Genomic DNA, 24616 nt, shown 5'->3' with positions numbered 1-24616 from the left:
GCCGTTACAGACTGGCCGTCATGTTTTTAAATTATAATAACCATCCACTGAACATGTCTCAGTCCAGGGAGTTGACCTTCCTGGAATTACTCCAGAAATGGCCAATGGTTTCAGAGAAGACTGGAACAGAATCCAGCAAAATCTCCATGAGATTTTGCTCCCTTCCTGCTCACTAGTCACTATAATGACTGATGTAATGCAATGCACGGGCAAATAAGTACAGGCCGTACAGGAGACATTTCACAGCACAAATGTTCCAATGCGTGCAGAGTTAACAGGTAAGTATTATTTGTTGACAAAACTGTCTTGAAGTCAAAAGCAATATTTCTACTGGATTAAAAGAGATGTATTAACAAGCTACCTTCTTCAGGTTCCTCACCCAAAACGTTGTGTTTCATTTCTTCTCTTTGCAGCATGGAATAAACCTTTACTTGTTCCTTTGCTGCCTACGCATGCTGACGCAGTTACCCACTTGAATTAACTAGTGGTCAAAATGCAAAGGTATTGATAGACCTGTGGTAACTAAGATTTCACCAGAGGTTATGCAACAAAAAATACTTTCATTATGGTTTTAAATGCATTCATCAATGCCCCGGCTCCGAAATACAAAAACAGTTTTGCAGTTCCACTTTAATACTAGCAAATTCTGAACTTTCACTTCTTTTGGCAGTCCAGTTAGGCAATAGTGCTTTATATATTCAGAACTTTTTGTTGTTCTTCTTGTTCTTACCTTTAACAGGATATGGAGATTGAATGCTTTGTCTAAATTAATTTAAATGCCAAAGTGATTCTTTATGCACAGATAGTCTGCCAAGCTATCAAGCTAAAATCCATACTTTTACTATAAGCCAGATATTTAAAACACAGTTTTCTGTAGTTGTTCAGAATTGAAATAAAGCCTGGGATATGATGATATTTTTTTCCTCATTAGTAGAAAAAAATGTTATTAATACATAATATTAATTAAAGACTTGAAACGATGGATTGTTAATTTCTTTCTAGATGCCATTGAAAAAAAAGTTTAATCACTGAGCAGTCGAATGTGAACCAACAGTATTCTCTGTGCCAACATGCATACAAAAAGCAAAGATCATAGAGACTTGCTCAAGGTGCAAATTGTAATTTATATACAACTGACATAAAAACTATCATTAGAAATGTACCGTGTGATTTCTACCTCATTTTGCCACATTCTGGGATGATCTTAGAGCATAATCTACTCGATCTAATCATAGCTCCACAAATAATAAAGAGTATTTTGAACCCCAGCCTCTCTTAAACAGGAAATGAGGCAGAATGGAGTTAGCCCAGGGGATAGTCATGGTTTAAACTGCTGTAACACCATGAAAGACAAGTGGGAACAGCCATGTTAACAGACACATTGAAGAACGCATGAATCTCCCAACTGTTTGGCTTGGAGAGCAAAAAGTTAAGTGTGCCATTGTGAGAGTTCCCTGCATCTGCTCTGCCCTAGGGGTCTCTCTCAGGCCCTCCAGTGCCATGTCAATACCGAGCCAGTGTGCCTTTGACAACCAACCAGAGTTTGGATTAGGGGATGTCATCTTGGTCTCCAGGGACCAATTTCCATGTTCAGGCACAGCCTCTTCCAGGCCCTCTGTGTACTCCTCAATGTTCTGTGATAAACCTGTGCTTTTATCATCGATGCAACATCTAATGAATCCTGCATGTAAATTAAGATGTGCCTGTGGTGTGGAAATTGCTATTTCTCTAGCTATATCACATCAACTTAGCATTGTACCATCTTGGATAGGTTACAACCTACATACATAATTGAAAAGGAAAAATATTTTCCTCTTTGATATTTGACAATAATTGATATGAACAATAATTTCTAATATTTCTAATATTGATTTCTAATATTACTTTCTGCAATAAACTCCAAGCATTGTTGAAGCACTAAAATGTGCACCCTAAAGTACTTAAGATACCATAGAAATTATGCTATCCTGGGTACCTTTACAACAAACAAAATGCACCAACTTCTGAGGAATACAGAGGAAATCTACGAGTAAAAATGTTACAAACGAGTTATGTAATTAAACCAGTAAAGGTTCCAGAAATTAATTAATATTGCCAGAATACATTACAGTCTTCTTGTAAAAAAATCTTTACATTTGTATAGTGTTATTCAACAACAAAGGATCCCAAAATGCTTGATATACACAGAAGGAAGAGACCCACTATATTCAGCTCAGGGAACCACAACAGTAAGATTGTGAAAATGCAGAGTGGAACAGCAGGGTTAACACCTCTACTCTTAAAAACAGTGCCATGGGCCAAGCAGTACTCAAATACTGAGGCCTACAGACCAGAGTCTTACAGAACAAGTCCCTGGACACCATATCCACAACACGAGTAAAATATTAAGGTTAACTGGTGAATTAATTTTAATTATTTTTATAACTTATCATGGCAGTAAAAAAAAACTGCTGTTACATTTATAAATACTGTACCACTGTCTGCTGTGAAAATAGAATCTTTGCACAATATTCACTACAACTGGAAATTTGTAACACAACCTAAACATAAGTCACTAACTTCTGAGAAGACAGACCTACCTCCATATGTATTAATTTGAAGGTATTCTAAACCTCTTCTTTTCCTTCTTTCAAAAACATTTTTCTCTGCTATAAAAATACCACCTCCCAGATGTCATAACTGTTTTGCTTTTACTCCAGCTCTAAAACTACAGTAGCACACCTGGCTACAAGAAGTGGCCAGACACTCAATTTTAACTTTGGAGCTAGATGGTTTCATTTTTAAATAAACCTCAAAATGATTAATTTCTACTAGACAAAAAACACTAAAATCAGAATTTATACCACAGGTACAATATCTGATTCCCTATTTCCTGACTTCAGAACTTTCCTGGAACTGAATCAAAAGTAAATTTAAAGAGAGAAGAGTAAACATTAAACCTTTTATATTCAACGCCAAGTTGTTTTTTTTTTCAATTCAATGTTCAATGTTTTCTTTCTTGAAAAATTACCACTATGCATTTACATTAGATTCTGAACTGCACAAATTTTGAACTAGAGAAATCAGTACCGTTAAGGTGGTTCTGTAATTTAATCAGCCTCTGGTCCAATTTTGTAATCAAATAAACATTGATAAAGGTTGCATTCAAATGTTTTCATATGTCAAGATTAACTGAAAATAAGAATTCTATTACACAAATAGCAAATCAAGGAGATAAGATTTCTCAAAAGACAAAACAAGGACAGCAATCAGTTGTTAAATTATCATATAGAAGCACAAAACTTTCATTCTAAATGAGTTACTTGATTACACTTGGATTTGATTTTTCTCAAATGGTGTTAAAGTTTCAAAATTCATTTATTTTGTCCCTTAAATGTTAGTACATTCACAAAATAAAATTACTTGCCTCTGAAAGTAAGAACTCGAGGACGGAAACGTGCTAAAAATGAAATAAAAATAGATACACACAAGTATTAACAAGTATTTACTGTATGCCAATTATAAAAGATAACTGTAAACAACATACCTGAAGATTTTACAATTGGTTGTTTGTAATCTAACAGACTATTATGAAGACCCCTAATAATGCACATTTTGGTTGATCACTACATGAATTTACAACAAGGAGAAATTCTTAGAAAATAATCCATATTGGGTACTAAAAATACAAGAAGCTCTAATCTTGAGCTGGGAATTTAAGGGTGAAAGAATTACCAATGTAATGTGCCCATAGTATTCCAAAATACATACATTCCAAACCTGTTGAAATATTTTCAAAGTGATCGCAACGATTAAGGGGTGTACAATTGCACAAAAACTTTCCCCATCTTTTAAATGTAATATGTTTCTATTCAAGCTGTTACTACTAATTAGGAAGGCTATCTGTATACGTGTATGCACTATTTTCCACAGTGTCTTGTCAGGACAGAGTTTATCCTAGTTTCCACGTCCTTTCGTTGACGACAAGTCAAGTGACTGCCAAACCAGCTGGTCCTCATTTTTACAGCTGGATTTTAATCCACAATCTACCAGTTAGAATTGCAGAGACTTACCCACAATGCAACACCACCCTCATTTATGTAATATATTGTATACAAAATACTTCTCAGAAACTGTTGGCTTCTGCCATAATTTGCCATTTTGTTTCAATCGAACGAAAGTGATATGTTGTTTTAAGTGCTTTAATTTTAAATTATAATATCAATGTCAAAACATTCAACAAGATATGAACTAATAATCCCAGAAATGTTAGAACAAGGCAACAGACTAGAAACTGATTTTTTCTGTGATACTTTGCAATTTTTGCATTTAATGCATTTAAGTGGGAATAATAAGTGCAATTTTTATTTGTTTTACAAATTTATTTATCGAAACCCTGATGGCTAATAGTGCTTTTTCCAAATATGAACTGGAGTGGACAATTAGTGTGTATACTGCATATTAAAATAAATAGCAATCAATCTGATGAGTTCAACAATTTGAAATACATGTTTTAGTATATTGTGTGCATTTTCCAGAAAAAATATCTTAATACGGACAATGTATTACTAGTTTGGTAACAGTTTGGTCTGTTTCTTGTAGAAGGCTTTGTGCACAAGAAAAAAACATGCAGACTGCTAAATTGTGCTAATCTCAAAAAAGCTGTGAGACAGTAATACTTTAAGGAGATAAACAAGGAGTTCTGCTCAACACACTGCCCCAATTTAGATAATGTATCTCAACGTACATTCTGAGAGGCATATGGATGAACAGGCCTGGGCAATGTCACAGTTTAAATCCCTTGTCTCGGTTTCTTTATTCCTTCTTGCATTGTAAAGAGGTGTCTCTTAAAAACTGTGTGGAACACACCAGGGTTATATTTTACAACAGACACAGGGCCTGAAGAGCTGTAGTCCTGCATTACTGCATAAGCAAAAAGAACAGAAGATATATTGCATTACGGTGATTTTTACTTCTTATTTTTAAGTATTCTGTCCACACATTACAGAAGAAGCCCGAGTTGATGTGTACATGGCATGGAATGACTCCTGCTCCTGTAGAGAGATCCTAAAAGCTAATTTAAGATAGGAGTGCACTTCAAATCTTTTCAAAAAGTGGTTGTAGATCAAGATACTAGTTTGGAGGGCATATACAGACAGTATATATACTGTACAGATACATACAGTTTCTCAGATTAGGGAAGCTAATCAAGCTCTTGATTATCCATGAATTTCCCTTTTATAGTAGTCACACCACAACTTAAATATAAGATTTCAAAGATGGCCACATCTGGGGCTATATATAGTATAAACGACTTTCTATGTCACAGGTGACAAGCAGGAAAATGAAAAGCAACAGTTATGTTGACCAGGAGTTACCTGCAAGGTTGTCGATCTCCTTCTCCTGCAAAAGGCTCACAGCATCATCATCTCCCTCCAGCATGAGCTCTGTCTCAGGATTCTGGTTCACCACAGCCTGGCTGCGGAAGGTCTTCTTTGATTTCATCATTTCATCTTCATCTGTACCTGGAAAAGGGACAAGCAGGATGAGATGCAAGTGAAGTCAACAAGTGAGATCCTGCTTCGGAAAATAACATGTGTTCCCAATACCATGCATGGACAATGAATGCAAGAAAATACAGCAACTAATGCCAGCATCAAATGCAGTTTCTTGAAGAATCCTACACCTGTAAACCAGAAGTAATATGTTAGTCTAGTGCAAACCTAAAGGCTCTGTCAATTTGGTTCATACATGTTGTTTTTTCTACTACACGCATCCTATGTAAGCTTCTTTTTTTATGCATTCATCTCAAATTTGCGACAAGAAAACAGATTTCTTCTATGTGTACAAACCAAACCCTATTAGTGAAACAAGGTTTTAAAGAATTGTGTACAATCAAGATGCTTGTTCCCATACATGAGTATTTCAAACACCAGTGTACAATTCAGCTCTTACTCAGAAAAGGCTGACATAAAAACTAAAAATGCCAAAAACCACAAAGGAAAATAAATGTTTTGGACACACTTTCTATCAACACAGATTTTATTATAGTTCCTCTTCCTCTGGAGATAATGGAAGACTGGAACATGCAAAGAAGAGCTGGCCAGAGACAAAACCGCTACTTAAAACATGTATTCTTCATATTCAGAATTCAATCTAGAAATCTTAAATCACACCTAAGAAGGAAGATGTTTCAGAAATCAGTTCAGTTTAACATCAAGGGCAAAGGTAAGAAAGCAACTGTGAACCAAGGCAGTGAGGGAAATTCATAGCAGGACTGCTTTTTCCTACATGCGATTATTGTAAATCAGGAAAAAAATGGTTTATATCAGGTAAAACTAATTACTGTAATTCTGGAAGAGCAATGCCTCTACACATAAACATATTTTACATTCTTTATAAAGAACCTGAAATAAACAAATGAGCATGAAATAAGAGTGAAATGTAGAGTTTACTTTCTTTCTTTAAAAACACTAAATATTGCTTCAAGTAACTACACAGAAGTTGACATCAGGCACCTTGTTCCTCCAATGTTTTAACTCAAGCAGCTGATAAGTAAAGAGACTGTGAGTATTTTAACTTGATAAATGAAGTACAAAAATCCTTCTTCCAAAGGTAACAAAGTTGTTTATTTTCATTATACAGTATATTCTCATCAAACAAAAGCATTATTACTTTCTGGCTTTTTTGTCAATGAGAGACAATTAAGTTGACCCACTAGCATTACAGACAAACAGAAGCTCGGAAACAGCTGCTGTAGTGTTGTGGAAGTGGTATTCTGAATGATAGCTTCTGAGAGCCATAGACACCTTTAATCAATGTATCCTTTATGAAGTAGGGATCAATTTGTCAAAATTACAGACAAGAATTGGAGAGGTGTCCTTAGTGGCCTCATTAGAAAGCTTTTAAAAAACACCCTTTAAAAAGACGCAGTTTCACATCCAACAAATCAAAAGAGATTGGGCATGTGATTCATTTATAAGATCATTCATCACAGGGTGACCTGACCCATGTAGTGCTTTTCATGGCATCGTCTTCTCATACATCACAACAGCCTTACCTTCCCCTTTAACAAGACAGCTCCCTCCACTGTCTCTCTGTAAGGGACAGTCCAGTGATGTCAGTCTGGTAAAGTGTTGCAGCTGTGTAAGAACTTTCTTTTCAAACAAGTGTAGCTAAATGTTTATGGACAGAGGGGTCAGTATTTACAGACTTACAGGTCATCTAAGGCTGTGAGGCACTAAAGATAGAAGGAGTTTATCTTGTGCCCCCCACTCTAAAATAATGATATTTTCCTACTCTTTATATAATGCTTTTTTATCTCAGAGAGATACTCATCTTACACCAATAGAGTGTAGCACTCACCTGAGTGACATGCGGTAGCCATTATGTGCCAGCTGGTCCTATACACAAAAGATCACATGGAGAAATGCGAACTGCTTCTCCAGTTGAATTATACAGAAAATTCCAGAGAGACTAGATTTGCAGATTGCAATTTAGCCAGGACACTTGAGCTGAGACCCCTATTCTTACAAACAGGGATCTTTAAACCCCAAACAGCTAGGAACTAGTTAGGAAAATGAGTTCTGATCCAGAGTTACAGATTTCCAAAGAAGAGTGCCACATACTGGTCCAACTACAGCACTTACAGCAACATCCTGGGTTTCCTCAAAGTCTCCTATTTAAAGGCCGACCAGCCCAAAAACCATAAAAAAATAAATTATGGGATATCAATTATAACTAAAAAAGGTTGCTCATGTGAACTTCCATTTATTTACTGAACTCTAAATTTGCAAGTGGAACTTTTATTCTCATTTGGAATGAGAAAAAGTATTTTATAAACCAAGTAATCAGCATGAAAAAGTAGTCAGTACTGCTTGCGCTAGTTGTGCCTCTTAATACAACACAGGAGGAGATCTGGAACTTATCATTGAAATGGCCCACTTTTTATCATTTACAGAGAAAAAAAAGATGAAGAAGAAGGAAAAACAAACAGATTATCATGATAGCCAACTGTTTACGCCTGGAAGGTTTATAGTAACGGCAGGCTCAGACTTCCACAGCCATATTGACAGTTTCATCAGCGTAATAACAGTGTGTCTAAAGGTAATGTAAATATTATGAGATTATGCGTATGTATATATACAACCTGCCCACATTTAAATAATCTCTACTTCAAAGTGCTCACTGGAAATAAATTGTTAAGAAAACACAAATGGAAGACTGGCATGCAAAAACAATTTTAAAAGCTGACAAGAGTAAAAACACTTAAAATGATACACTCAAAATAATTTAGAGCAATTTTTGGCATTGATTTTTTTCTGTTGTTTCTTTTCATGAAGAGAAGGAGTGGATGACTCTCTGAGAAAGAGAATTCAAGGCAGAAATACCCTTGTGTATTTTGACTTTCATTTGAAAAAAAAAAGCTTTGTTCCACAGAGCTTGATTTGTACAAAGAGGACCCTAAATGACTTCAAAATAATATCCAATAAGCTAGAGATAACATTACATTAAATTGCATTACCTTTCCGGATATTTCTGGTTAGGGCTCCGATTCCCCTCATTGAAACATAAATATCCAGGACCGTGTAGCCAATTTACGAGGCTAGAGCCTGTTTCTTTTACTCCCAAATCAACAATGTCACTGTGAACCACAGCAGACCAGGAAGCCTGATCGTTAATGATGGGGATAATTACAGTCTGTACACTCAAGTGAAAATATAAAACTGCAATAACTACATTATACAACTGATACAAAAACCAGACAGACAATGTTTATTCAGTTAGTGGATGTATTCAATCCATGTTAGTATTGAATTGATCATTAATTTAAATGCTGAAAATAAACCTTGATGCACACTCATTGTATTTTTGTAGGTTGTGCAGGAAATCATATTTCATATCATTGGAACAACTCTGCCCTCAGCACATTTTTCTTATATCTGCGATTAGCTAGATTAAGGTCAATCAGCAAGGACAGCAAATTCATTATTTCCAGTGATCCTGGAGATCCACCAAGATACAAATAGATTACGCATATGTAGAAAGGAATGCTTGAGGAAATCACCTGTTTAGCTTCAGCATACTGTACAATAAATGATCATGTGCAGCCTGGCTGGGGGCTAATATTCAAGTACTGGAGAACAGAAGAGGGGACGAGGGTGATTATAATAATCACAAGAAGTGCTTGCATTCATCGCAAAGGATCTCAAAACACCTAACTTATAGGAAGGGAACCACTTCATCCGTTACTGAAGGGCAGCCCTTGACTGGGTAAAGAATAGCTACTCTGTGCCAGCAGCCCCCGTTACACAGCAAATTAGGTAGAGAAGTAAAAAACTGATTCACCTATTGAATAAGAGGCTCTAGGTAGTCTAATTTGTGCAAGTCCATGTAGAATCTCGTTGGGAGATTGGGGTTAGCAACACTTTTACATTGGCCCTGGTAGTCAGGATCTTACTTTAAAGGGGAACTGCAGTCCCAGTTTCTCTGACCAGTTATTAAATCTCCGTAAGAAAATAAATTATTAACATTATACTGTTAATTAAAGTACTGTAAGTCGCCATGTTGTCGCAAACAAGAGCGAGAGTTTGCACGATTTGCAACGTGATGCGGCCCATCCTGCTCACTAGTCACTGTAAAGACCAATTTAGTGCCATGCACGAGAGAATAAGTACAGGTTGTGCAGCAGACATTTCACAACAGGTATGTTCCAATGTGATCTGCATGCAGAGTTACCATCTGAACGTCGGCAATATCAAAAGCAATATTTCTATTGGATTAAAAGAGATCACAAGCCTGCTACTTCACAATGTAATAAAGCCGGAACACATTCACATTCACATTGTGAATCACAGAATACAGTGCTGTGCATACCTGGAAATCGCCTATTTTTTATGTAAATTGGGAGGTTTAAGAAGTTACTGTGTACAATTTACTTTAACAGTATAGCGGTTTGAAATGTACTGAACAATGCTGATTCTTCCTAGTCCCAAAATATGAAAATAGCGTTCCAGTTAACCTCTTATCCTACATCACAGTGTTCACAGTCACCATACTGGGGCTTTGGTTTGGAAATTCAGGTCCAGAGGTCTACCTACCGATCCCCCAACATCCCTTACAGCAACAATCTGATTTTTCTTAGAGCTTTTCCATCCCAGTACTGAGGAGCTTTTATCATCTGAATACAGATAAAGCTAAGACTGGACAAGATGCTGTCAAAGGTATTGATATACCTATGCTTACTGAGATTTCACCAAGGGGGATGCAACAAAAAATGGTAAGCATTATAGTAACAGTTAATTCTGTGGGTTGCAAATGACACTTCATAAAGGGGCAATAATTGCACGGGTATATATTTATCATGCTGTTGTTGGCTATTGTATTCCATGTCATTTTATGATATTTAATTTCTGTGGCTGAAATGCAGACATACTGACCATTTAACAAGGTTTGAATATTCTAATACATATCAACAACATTTTGCACACTGGAATTTTGAGTCTGGTTTAGGAAGTTTTGTACATAGGCCCTTGAATGACTTCATTGTTAACAAAGCTTTTTTTATACATTGTAAAGACTATTTGAAAAAATACTTCACAATGCTATTTCTTGTTGAACAACATTATGTTGCCCTTAAATTACCCTAGGAAAAAAGAAACAGTCTTTATAGATAATGCCACTGGGAAAGTGGCAAATGTTTCAGAGCCCCCTAAAGATTTATCTTAACAGCCTTAAAAAGACATTTCTTTTTTTAGTTACACCTGTTTAAAACATTAGTATTTTTCACGCTTCTTTCGGGCATTGCAACAGTGGTGTTGCGTTGCAATAGGAAATCAAGAATGTACTGTGCCTTAATGTAAGTGGATTGTAAATGGATGTCAATGGATTTGGTTCTGAAGTTCTTAAAAAGAAGAACCTCGCACAGACCTACATGTGTCATCATCAGTGCATACCTGAGAAGTGAATCTGTGTTTAACCAAAGTCTTTTCAAATAATGCATTCATCTTTGAACATTTGCTTAAATAAATGAGGATGTCTAGATTTCTGAAATGGTTAAAGTCTGCGGTCAGTCTGATTTTACAATTTCTACTAGAGGCTCCCGAACTGGAAATGTTTAAGTGTTCAGTAGTTTTACTGTTAAATATGGTACAGATATAGTTGAAAGCATTTAAAAGGAAAGGACTCTGCATAAATCAAGCCTGCCATTGTTGCCAAAGGTCCATGTTTCATATAAATGCTAAAGTATAGCATTTTTTGTGGGCAGAGGTTGTGTGCGTGTTTTTTATAGCTCAAGTGGAGTCAGGCAGCATGTGTTTTTCTTGGTTCCATAGCTATTAAACATTAGAAAATAATATAAAAAATAGTACAGCAGCCTAACACGAACATAATGTTTTACTTAAACAATCACTGTGACCTGTCCTGCATAATTCTTAAAAGCAAATGAGCTTGATCTCGTGTTTTTTTTTTCCTACCTTGGATAAGCCTGATGTCCCTGTGACCTTGCAAAAATACACCATGGCTTTCAGTGGCAAATCTTCAAGGGGGTATAGTACAGTATGCTTAATGTAATAAAAATCTCCTGAGTGCATTTTTATTATAGTCTCTGGGACTCAAAATATACATAATCGGATAACAGGGTCACCGGTCAGTGGGATTAGGAGAACCCTAAACACTTACATAGGGTAAGAATATGGGGAATAAGAAAATGAGATTGTGTTAAGATGATTACAGAAAATAAATAAATGTAGATGAACTGAAAACACAAAAAATAATTTTCTCATACTGTACTAAGATGCTGGAAAATACCAAGTGCCAAAAAAAGCATTTAAATGTCAAAACCCAAAAGAACACACACACATACATACAGTATACTGTATGTGCCTATTTTATCAGAACCAAGTTAATTTTATTTTACAGTTTGTGGGTCTTTACAGTTCTACTTTTCAAGATACACGTCTACAGGCTAATTAATGATTCAAAGGGCATCCCTCAAAAAAATCACCACCTTGTCTTTTCTTTGAGGTTCATAAAAGCCATCAGAACTGCACGATTCTTAGAAATAGGGTCCTAGGTAGTGCTGACCTTTGGTCTAGATTACAATTAGTATAACGGCTCCCATTTTATTCTGTGCTGTGATAAACATAAACAGAGTAGTTAAGTACCTCCTCGTGGAGACTTTGTCTCAACCATTATTACCCTCCTTTTTATTCTTCCTCCTTGAACATGGACATGTATATTCAAATCAAACAAAATAAGCAGTCCTCGGTTAATGGTATCAAGCTGTTAGTTATGGAGCAAAGAAAACACTAGGAAAAATAATTCAGAATTATTCATTGCTATGTAATTAAGATATGTTTATAATGCAAAATGAAAAAGAAAAATGATTACAATTTAAAGGTGACCTAAATACATTTCTGTTGGATTAATGTTTTATTCCAAAAGAAAAATATTACCAAGTTGGTTTATACTCAGTGCTCTTTAACACTGGAACACAGAAACGACTATTTTAGTTTAGCTTATTGGCTGTGTTAAGAGTCTCTGTATCTGAGCTTGAGTCACAGCAAAAGGATATCACTCCTACCTAGATACACTCACAGGAAGCACTGATATTGCCAACATCTGGAATTCAGCAGCTGTACAACGGGCGTTCCCTCTCTGAAGAAAACTGAGTTTTTCATCTGAGCCTTGTAAAAATACATTTATAGTTGGTGGCTGTTATTTTAACCCTTTAAGCATTATACATATTTTATAACTAGGTAGGAGGCAAACAAAACTTTCTGCACGAGCTAAATTTGAGATCCAGGTGCTTTGTTGTTTTGCTTTACTTTACTGTTCTGTCATTACTGTTTCAAAACCCCCTTCATCTGCCAGAAATGACTTCATATTATGTTGGAAAGCACTATCATATGCAGCACTGGAACTAGCAATAAGTGGACTACAGAAAAAGCAGTATTACAAGTAAAAATACAGTGTAATACATACAATAAAAGAAGACACAATGGAAGGCAATGTAAAGGCACTGATATAAAGAGGAACAGTTAAAACACCAGTTCCATATTTCTGGAGCAAGGTATCCTGGCAGCATATATTAAAAGAAACAAGTGAAATATCTTCACTGTGTTATAATGATTCCAAAAATCTAAAACTAGGTAAAAATAATATTTTTATTTTGAAAGCACTATTATTTGAAACTAATTGAACTTTTCTATATGCTGTCTTTGAACATTCACTAAAGTTGTTTTCAGTTTAAAAAGACGCAAAATTCTGATGGACTACAGCTTTACATAATTTTCTATGGTCTTTAGAATCTTGGCGTTCATATCACTCACTTCCACTTTCTAAACACTTGGACTTCAGTAAAAAGAAAAAAACAGGATGGCACATTATTAGACACATCCAATTTGTTGGCAAAGGACAAAACAATATCTCCCAAATAAAAGCTGATGAGATATTTTCAATAAGTTGGGATGCATAATAAACCTCTGATCAAGGACTGATACCACATATTTATATTAAATCTAGATCATGCTGCTGTGGAAAATTAGCAACACAGATCTGCCCATGAGTGTCACTGAATTTAACACATTAGTGAATAACTGGTCACCTGAAATGAGACAGCAAGGACACTGATAAGTAAAACACTGCAGTTAAAGACTTGGATCAATATTAATGTGACTTCCATTTCATGCTTGCCCAATTCCAATAAGCTGACAATATACTCCGATTATGTGAACTGCCTGTGAGTAACACAAAAGGTTATTAAAGAAGGAGCCAGAAATAGAATGCACTTGTTATGCTGACAGGTCTGCTAATAGACGATGCTGCGGTTTTTAAAGAGTCAAAGGGTGAAATAAACCCAAATGGATATTGAAATCGAACTGCAGTTAGCCTGACAGCTATCCATTATGAAAAGGTACCACATGATACTTTATGATGCTGTAGTACTTTATGATAGTAACATAGTTGCTAAATAAGCACAGACTTTAACATAGCAGACATTCCTTAGTAATTTCTAACATACTTTGTGATCTCCTGCAAGTATTCTTTTTCATTCTGTAATAGTTTCCTGCTTTGTGTTTATTAGCCACTTCACTCATTGAAGGGAGAATTAAGATCACACCAATAGGTTTAAAGGGAAATCATGATGTCTTCAGGCATGTACACTGAACAATTTCTCTGTTACATTTCACTTTGACTTGAGAAGTTTTTTTTCTGAAAGTGGTAGTGGCAGTGACATTGGCAGACAGAGATGCCACTGTAGGTAACATGATGATCACTGTTAGCTGTATGGTGCTGATGGTACAGTACAGTATATGAGAAATCTTCTATTCCCCCTAACATGTTCTAATCAACCGTCATGTTCTAGCCTCTGCAATTATTCACACCTTTGATGAGCCGAAAATAAAATTTGATTTAGTAAAGAAAAGGTATAGATCAAGATATTTCAACATTGATTAAATTGGAGTCCTGAATTCATTAATAGCATAACAGTAAAAATAATGTTTAGATAGATAGATACTTTATTGATCCCGTGAGGGAAATTGCAGTGCAACAGCAGCTTAACACACACAAGACAGCCACAGTGTAATGAATTATATAATAATAGTACAATACATACAATACAATACAAAAGTTACTCACAGTCCGGACACACAAGAGCAAACTAGAACAGAACAGTACACAGAAAATCGTATCACACGTATGAATATAAATATAGATGTAACCATAGATATAAATATAAATGTAAATGTATTGCACAGGTCCCTGGCATATATTGCACAAAAGTGGTTGTAAATGGTAAAAAGAAAAAGAAAAAGAAAAAGAAAGAGAACAGATGTAGCAGTAGATGTGTATATTATTTAACCCTCTGATGATTTTCAGTTATCTGGTAGTTTCACAAAACCCTAGAAATCTTCAGGAAGCTTCTAGAATTCACCTTGATTCCCAACTGGTATTAAAGGAGAGCGGACACAAGGACAATCACTATGTGCCACATAAACAAGAACAAAGTCAGAGAACTGTTTGAAGATCTAGGTTAAAAGATCAACACCCACAACAACTCTAGTGGCGGTTAAAAGAAATCTAAAAGATCCAAAAATCCCGTCTGGACTGTGGCGTCCCTCATCAAGTTGTTAACCCATAAGAAAGAGGAAATAGGAAGGTTTTACCTAAATGTGTGGTCAGAAAAGTAGCAAAGGTATATTCTGATCGTGCCAGAGTATTTTTTTTTATATTGCCCAAAAAAAATAGGGCAAAGTAAAAAAAAACTCTGGCATGATGAGAATCCAACTTCTCCAAAGCTACCATTTGAGGTTGAGCTCATGAATCTGGTATCATCAGAAGAGTTCCATGGTTAAGAGTGCATAAAAATCAGTGTGCTTGGTAGGTCATCACAGTCTCCAGTAGAACATTTATGACATGAGCCAAAGGGCACAGGTCACAAGCGCAGGCCTTGTAGCCTGGAGGAGCTGGAGAAGGTCAGCATGGAGGAGGAGTCAAATATTCCTCAGGAGAAGCTTAAAAAACCTGTTAAATGGTTACAGGATGCACATTCAAGGTTACCAATACCAAAAGAGGATTCTCAAAATACAAAGTGTTCTAGTATGAACAAAATTTGATACATGTACTATATTTCTAAATTGACAATGACTCTTTTTGACAGATACCACATTTATACTTAACATATTGAAAAGTCATATATTTTTTTAACTTTGGTTTTGGTAAATACTGAATGTATGCTCATCTTCATAATATGGTCAGCATATATGTACTGTATACATGATGCTGACAAACCCAAGAAATGTAACCAAATTATTATTTCAGCTAGTGTGGTAATTGACAAATGTAAATTACAGAATAATGGCATCTGAATATAATAGTTCTGAACAAAGCATACTGTTAGCAAGAGGGAATCTTCTCTCTTGCTGCTTCCCATGCTGTTTTCGTGTTCTGTTATCAGGTTTTCGTTATTTTTCTATATTATTACATTTGAGAATTTTAGAACTAGGCCATGATTATATAATGAGGCTACAGCACAAAGCACATACGTCTTCTAATGGGATCAAACAAAAACTGAGAATGTCATTTCAAGTTCAGACAATCTACATCAGTTTTTAAAGCATTTTTAAAGGTAAAACTGAATAAGATGCTTGTACAGAGCTTGTATTATCATCGCAGTAAATAGAAAAAAGGTCATTAAATCTTCATAGTTTTTCTACAGTGTTTTGTATACTCAACTGTATTGGCATATTACACAGTTACATATTCATATTTTCTCTAGCCCAGTTACAGGAAGTGAGGTTTTAACTCAGGGACAGCTGGCAGCTCTTAGGAAACAGAGTCTGTTAATTAAAAGCCGCATTATATTAATATTCCAGCAATTGGTAGTGAATAATGATCAAGTATGAGGCAGACCTGGAACCCTTTTTGATCTCTCAAGGTCATATGTGGATAGATGCACGTTCTTTGATAAGTCAGGTGCAGAACAGACTCATCCCTTAGGAGCTCACACATTCTCTCATCTGCTTTCCTCAGCATTACCTTATTATTTTCTGCCATGGATGTGACTGATTAATTTTGTCACAGTGCCTCTGTTTGTGCTGTGCTGTTTGGACCTGCCCTTTTCTGTAATGTCTGATCAAAACCTATTAAGCTTGATGCTTTCCACTACAGCTACATGGAGCTTCAGTAACATCTACCTTCCTGGCTGAGTGCTTCTTCCTCAGTGGTACACATACACAAAGCCTCAATGTAGTAACTTACTGTATATTACATCTAGACATATAGTTAACTCTCATATTTGTGCCCTTGTTTTATAGTCAATCTACTATCCAAAGTGGATGTCAAAAACTGTACAATCAAACCACTCTTGCTGTCAAAATGTGAACCATGCAGTTATATAATGTGCCCCTCTGTCCTTCCTAATCAGGACACACTAATGATTTCCCAATTGTGACTTAAATAGGCCTGTTTTTCTCCTCAAATGGTTTTGTTGCCAAAAATGAGTGCTTTTCAAGTTCCCCTCTGCCACCAGGATGATAATGCAAGTTGTCATTTTTTTATATATCACTGTACACTGAATATATTAAAGAGTCCTCCGTCATAATTAAAAATATAGGCAAGATGTTAAAAAAATAGCACTGCTGTAGCAAATGCAGAATTTTCAAACAAATTTCAGTAATCAACACAGTTTGATCATACTTTGAAAATAAATCATTATGTTCATTAAAGAATGAACTGTACTGAAACAAAATTCTTGATTGTTGCAGGTCACATACAAAACGTCTGTTATTAATGACTATATACAGTAATAGGAATTAGTTTCTGGGAACATTAGTAAATTTCCTAAACCGATTTTTCTCAGCTCAGCTGGATTGCTATGATTAAAAACAATATTAGAAACAGCTACTGAATACCTATTAATGTAGTATACATACATTTGAAGAACACAATTATTACTATAACTGATAATTTAATAATCTGCACACGTGTTCACAGATGTGTTGATAGAGTCACCAATGTTTAATCAAACGTTTACTAAGATTTTAACAGCTAGATTGTCGTTTCCATATCAAGAAGTAATTGTATTCTCTTATATCTACAGGCGAGGTCACAACATGTATCCACTGTTCAGTTAATAATGGTGTACTTGCTGTGTTAATTTATTGGTTTAGTAACATTATAAAAAATACCATACCGATTTGGCAACGTAGTCCTCATTCTTCATGAGAGCTAATTAAAAGGAAAGAATGCATTTCCAATAATTTCAAACTTGTTGGCAGTATTTTAACACTAAGTTATATACCATTACAGTATATACCATTTGGAGTATTTGGTCCCTGAAAGTGATAAAACACAGCAGTCAGTGTCAAAATATTAAAATCCTGTCTGGAGACAAACGTTTGCACATACTGTTGTCTATGCTCCAGGTATTACTGTATATGATGCAGCTAAAATTATCTGCACTTTCAGAGAACAAAACCTATCTGTATTTAGGTTTGAAACCCGAAGAAGGCTCCACGGCCGAAATGTTGTGTTTTCTTTCTTCTCTTTTCAGCATGGAATAAACCAATTACTTGTTCCTATCTGTATTAATAGTATATACATATCCATATTGTTTGAAGGCATTTTCAGTTAAATGTGTGTGCAATCAATGTCTCCAAATCCTGTTACAGCAACTCTGGAACTGACTTCTGACATATTGTCACTACTCCTTATTTCAGTACAGCAGTTATAATCGTATGAATCACTTTCACATGTGAGGTACACTACAACATTTTGTAGGAAATTCAAGTTCTTTACTTTGAGCTTCACATAGGTCACAGCAGCTAATCTACGCAGGCACAATCACATTTTCATACTATCATGTGTTAAATCTAAAAAACTATACCTAGACAAGTACATACTCTTCTTGTGTTGTCATTATCTTTGCCACCATCTGAGGTCTGACAATTTGAGCCTCCTTCAGATTTGCTGCTGCAGTTGCAGTTCTGAGAAACACCAATATCAGATTTCTGTTCTAAACCACATCACACAGTGTTGTTCCAAAAGTGCTTACATACGTGTTCATTACCTAAAATCACCCTAATTCAAATGCAAATTAGCGCCTGAAAAAATAATTATATCCAATGCTAAATAGCTACAAATGTTACTGATTACTTAACAATTTTATCAATCAGCACAAAGGTGGAAATCATATTAGCATAATGTCCTAAGGATATACAAATATTGTCCCATTGCAAATTGCCAGAATAGTTGCTAATTTATTTGTAAATGAACAAATCATTAATTTGTTTAAATTGTCTAAGCTTTAAATTGTCGTCATTTTAACTCCCCGTTTTAATTTCAAGAAACCAGAGGCAGCTTCTTAAAACAGCTAGGTTTATTTCTTGAAAAGAGACAAGCCTCCAGTGTTACAAAATCAAAAGAAACATTTAAACTAATTTTCCTCTTATCATCGGAACATTTTATGCAACACTTTACCAAAGTATTCATCTGGTCTTCACACTAGGGAAATAACAGGTTCTAACTTACCTCAGTGGTAAAGTTTCATGAATACAGCCCTAAGAACACAATGGTCCAGACAATTTTTCTACCTGTTTAATTAAGCTGTTGAGGTATTTGTAATGAAGTGGAAAAAAAAAACACTACAACATGTAGAACAAAATGCAGCTGAAATTTCCACTTGAGAGAACACATTCACCAAGAAAGTGGAGACTTGCCCTTGACTCTTTTATTAACAGCTTTCCAGTATAGTGTAACTTCAGAATGAGCTAGATCCTTTTCACAACAGTCTTATAAATTATTCTGCTCATTAAAAGCACCAAGTGACGGAAGGACTTTTCAATCACTAGGATTCTAGAACAAGTGACAAGTAAAGCACAAGATACTGTCCCATGTTTCTCACACAAAGAAATGTATCCTTCATATTTGATAAGAGTCAATCCACAAAGCAACATGATACTGAGCTGCCTATCAAAAAGAGAAATACACATCACTATGCACTCCTCATAAAATATCAGGATTATGTCCAAAGAGAAATGTCTATGATGCAAACTAATCCTACAACCACAATGTCTGTATTCTAAAACAGATTAAGTTCCATTTTTAAACTTATGACAATATACTGTATGTTAAGAGTAAAGAGCTCCAAAATCTGTTTGTAGGCAAATTGTACTATTGGAGTCACTACAAAGAACCTGAACTGTAGGATGGAAAACACCAGGATATGAATGAGAAAGAAGTAAGCGACACTTGGATGAGAGGGAGTTTGTTGTGTGGCTAGAGAACACTTCTTTTTTCTGAGAAAATTGTGTCTATATTGCACTTAGTCACAGCTACAAATCAAAAGGCTGACATTAATTGTTAGGCTTAACAATTAATAGGTTTTAGGTAATTCCCATGAAGCAAAACAAAAAGCTGTCCCATGGCCTTGGGAATTCAAAATAAAGCAAAAACACCTCCAACGTTCTGCAAGGTGCAGTGTGTCAGAAATACTTGAGGACAAAAACTAGATACAGTAGAAATGCAAAGACAACAGGACAAAAAAGTAGAGTATTACAACAAATACAACAGGTCTATTGTAATTACCAATTAATACCTCAAATCAAATTAATTTTATTTAAAAAAAACTACAAACTAGGTACTATATAAATTGGCTACTGGTGGCCCCACATTTTACACTTCTGTGGATAAACAGTGTATGGATGAGATTAACTGAAAACATATGGAAAAGTCTGATCAATTTGTACTTTTCAAGAGTATTCAAGCACTTTTTAAAAAAAAGCAGCAGACATTTTTTTAAACACAGCAGACATTTTTTTAAAACAAAGTGTGAAGAGTGATAAACTAGAATTTTGCATCCACTCATTTAAAAAAAAATAATGTTAAAACCTAGAGAATGAAATAATATGAAACAAAGAATACAGGCATGTTAAAACCTAGAGAATGAAATAATATAAAACAAAGAATATAAGCATTCTAGACCTGACATTGCTTTTGCCTACACCATTTATCTCTACTGCACCTTGTGTTATAGATTAATACAATGTGTCCCTGAATCTGAGAACTGATGGTTTTCATTGGATCTCTTAATGCACCTGAACAATTGTTTATTTAATCTCCCCACCGAAAAACAAAAACTAACATTATATAGGATGTCAAAATAGAGAGCATCATAGAGTTTGCAATTGCTCCTGTTGTTGACTTCTGCTGTATGACTGATTTAGATATTTAGACCTTGATTTGGGTCAGTATTAAATAATAAGATAATTGAAAATATGAGAGAGGAAAAACTCCACTGCATAGTCATTAGGAAAAAATAAAAGCATAAGGCAATTCAGTTTTGATTAAGTAGTGCACCAGTTATTTGGTTTAGAAACAAAAAACACATTTATAATACAACAGTGCAACCTAGATTCAACCCCATTCAACCTAGTGAGTAAATGTTTCCATATATAATTACGGGGTTCACAAACATATACATATTTTTCTCATTAGTGTGGTCATTAGGAACTGAAACATTTTTCTTCTCTTTGATTTTTGAGTTGAAGTCGGCTCCGAGTCTATACACCATGAAATGACGTAACAGTGAAGTATCCACAAATCTGTCCTGTTATTATTGTGAAATTTAAAAATTTGTTATTCAAATTTATTCTGAACGTTTTCTAAAGAACCCCCCGTCAAACAGGAACATCCATCTAACGGGAATAAATCGCAACCTGAGCCGTGTTGTTATAAGGTGGTCTTGTATCATGGTTACGTGGCAGAAGTTTCATGGCGGCATGTATTAGAAATAAAATACATGTATGTATTAGAAATAAAATAATAAAAAAGTTAGGGGAATCAGTGTGGAGAAGGCAATCGACTTTTGGCAATTCTGAAGGACGATGGCCACTGACCGTAGTCTTCCAGGGATTTCAGCGTGACGTCTGCATGGGTGGAGCCGAAGGCATTGCGGACAAACCGCCGTCTTCTCCTCAGGTCATCCTCCCAGTAGTCCAGACGCCAGAAATCGTGCAGCAGGCTGCGTGAAAGACACACGGGTCGCGTTAGCAGAGTGACCTCTTTTTGCACACTTAACCTGAAAGAGGAGACTCACTGTGATAACCTAGCAATTTCTTGCACATATTGAGGACCGTAGTGACCTGCAAGTAGCTCAGAGAAGCTTCTATCAAACAGTGGTACCAGCAGCTCAGGATGTAAATCACAGCGAGTTCAAGTAACAAATACAGCATCAAATTACAAGTATAAATGGCACAGCTTGCTTTCTTTTTTACTGTGTTTTTAACAAGTCTTGTAAATCAAAGGCGGCAACCTCAACGCAGACAGCATGCAGTTTAATGATGGTGGGGGTCTCTCCGCAGAATAAAGCATGGACTATAAAATACTGTCCCACTTGCATATGTGGAGCCAATGATTAAAATAATGTGCTGAAATATTCATTGAATTGATTCCCAAGGCCCCTGGAGCAACCCAAAAGAAAATTGCATTTTTATTCATTATTAATAACACTGAATTAGAGCTAAAAAAAAAAGAGAAAAGTTTCAGCATGTGGTAACCATCTTTGTAAATTATTATTCCAACATTAGCGAGGACCTTGGATAATTTTATTGCTTGGAGCTAATGCAAACCATTAAGTGCCAGTGCTCGCATCAGGTTACTAAGTGCTTCTTTTTTCAAGTGTTCTTTAGCTGGAGAAATTTCAAAGGCTTTTGTGTTTCCTCAAGAAGGGCCTGTGCTGAAAATGCTGCAGTTAATTTACTGAAAGTGAGTTAAAAAAACAAGTAAAAGGAGAGTGATGATTAAAATACTTTAAGGCAGATGACACAACAATGCAGTACAAGTACAGCATGTGGTCTATCTTCATCAGCAGCAGTGGTGAGGAATTTGTGCTGATGAAAAGGAAATAGATATGTCAGTTGGATTTTTTTTTCCTTATAATTTCATGTTTCAATGAATGAAATACTAGTTTCATGAATACAGCATGCTGTATAGTTAAATAAAGAGTCCTTTTCATTAATACTGCAGTAGAACATATAATAAATTTAGAAACACGCCGTTCTGTTCACATAAGGTATTTTACCCAGTTTCACTCTTAGGATCTATTTCTACTTCATTTTCAAATCAAAGCTAACAAAGGCCCGAAAACAAACAAAAGAAAGATTTTACTGCCAATTTCTTAAATTCTTCGTTTCAGGATGAAACGTTTCAGTGTGTTACAAATACGTACAAATTTAAAATATAGCAAAAATATTCATGTTTTTAAAGTCTGCTCACTGCTAATAGCTAAAGCTATTATGAGGAATGTTAATAAAATGGAATTCCCCTGGAAAAAAATGCAATTTGCAACAGAGCAAATCTATGCAACTCCATCTAGAACACAATTCTTTCTTTAATTTGTTCACACTCTAGTGAAGTTCCTTTTATTGACAGCACTAACTCAACACCTTCACAGTTTATTGCAGAGCTGATTTTTATTTTAACAATTCATAAAGTACCAGCATTTACACAAAAGATATCCGTTTCCCCCAAGCAAATTGTTATATCTCACTGTATTTGCAGGCGTGAAGAAAATTCGAGTGCAGATTTGACATGCTGAGCAGAATTAAGTCCTTAGCTCCCAGCCACGGATTTCATTGTATAGCTTTTTCCAGTATAATATTCAAGCAGTTTAAACAGATTAAAGTGTTATAAGGGATCACATTACAAAAGCTACCACCTCATTCCTTGAATATTATATCTACAAATGACAGAAATCACAAGACTCCAGAGACTTAACACACAGCTCACAACGGATATAGCTGATCTTCAGTTTAACATCAATCATGTGAGTATGTGTCTGTATGAACAGGCCCACTGCTAAAAGTTTATATATGAAAAGCTTCAACAACCGAATGCTGTCCTCCGTCATTTTCATAAAGCTTGCAGGAGAAAAAGAAAGATGTCAAGTAACTGAAGGGTGAAACCCACTTAAATGATATTGTAACTGTGAGATTACACAGAGAAAATGTAAATCTGATGCAGGCAAAGAACAGATTATATCACCTCACTATAACTATGACTCCAAAACAGATTCATTCTACGGGACTGGTAAAAATGTAAAGGTAACTGTTGAACCTGCTAATAATATAAAAAGCAAATCTATTAATCCTAAAAAAAAGTTATAAAATAGAAATGTTCGGTAAGTGATGTTTTGTAATAACGGTTTCTGAAAAACATAATATTCTTGACATGTTGATTGCAAGAAAGGGAACCAAAGCCATTTTAAGAATTTCTTATTTGTTTGGGAACATTATTTATGCCTTAGATAGGGTACTAGAGTAAAATACTCATTAGAAGCTAATATCATTCTTGGTGACTTTTTTTTTTAAATCAATGATTATAGGAAAGACCCTTTACTTTCAAACAAAAACATTTTAGAACTGGCACTCTGGTCCACCACTATGGATGAAAAACTTAAACTAACTCTTAAATTATTCACTTTCACCTTTTGTTTTAAACCTTTTCAGGGCATGAGCTTTTGCTGTGATGTATTTTCTAAAAAGGACCTATGAGTTTTAAACCCTGTGGTCAACGTTGTTGAATTTTTACAATGCCAGATTTGCAAATTATAAAGTACTCCACATCTAGGGTGGTCTTGACAGAGGTTTAGAGAACCGTGTAGAAACCATGTTAAAACCAGGCAGGGAGAAAGAGGCAGCGTATTAAAGCTATTAGGATGTGCTTGGAGCCATGCCTGGAGAGAATTCATTTCTCATTTGCCTGCCCCTAAGGCCAAGCTCCTGCACTGGGTCAACTTAAACATGGCACTGAAGAAGTCCAGCCCTGTGCATGCTGTTTGTCATTCAGTGTTGGCAGTTTTTACTGCTGTTCTAAGCATCCCTTCTCAGGCAAGGATTTTCTGTGTGAAATTCCCATAGAAAACTAAGAAAGACTGTATGGGGCAAAAAAAACACAAGAGTGCTCCTGGGTTGCATACTGACAGATAAAAGTCAGCAAAATTAAAAACATTTAAAATATTTACAGGATAATATTCAAAATGTCATCTCCAATTTAATGGTTGATATAAGAAGCGGACCTAATGAAACTATTTGTATCATAGTGATGCTTTAATGTATTTTTTGTATTAACATAG

General features: G+C 35.4%; 1 protein-coding gene across 18 annotated transcripts in view; it reads right to left on the bottom strand.

Annotated features, from left to right (window-relative positions):
• The window catches only part of nbeaa (neurobeachin a), a 354854-nt gene that overhangs the window by 99881 nt on the left and 230357 nt on the right, over window positions 1–24616 (bottom strand). For 11 of the 18 annotated variants that reach the window (XM_069190159.1, XM_069190162.1, XM_069190160.1 and 8 more), the window contains 2 exons: window positions 21381–21505; window positions 5358–5504 (listed from right to left, as the gene is read on the bottom strand). In XM_069190159.1, the coding sequence (XP_069046260.1) occupies window positions 5358–5504; window positions 21381–21505 (272 nt within the window). Of the gene's footprint in view, window positions 1–3406; window positions 3440–5357; window positions 5505–21380; window positions 21506–24616 lie in introns of all 18 variants that reach the window. The other 7 variants (XM_015341879.2, XM_069190158.1, XM_069190157.1 and 4 more) reach the window with 1 other exon arrangement.

Source organism: Lepisosteus oculatus, chromosome 5, assembly GCF_040954835.1.
Source record: "Lepisosteus oculatus isolate fLepOcu1 chromosome 5, fLepOcu1.hap2, whole genome shotgun sequence".
Classification (NCBI taxonomy): Eukaryota; Metazoa; Chordata; class Actinopteri; order Semionotiformes; family Lepisosteidae; genus Lepisosteus; species Lepisosteus oculatus.
Note: the sequence above shows the minus strand (reverse complement) of the source record. Positions and strands in the feature narration are given on the sequence as shown.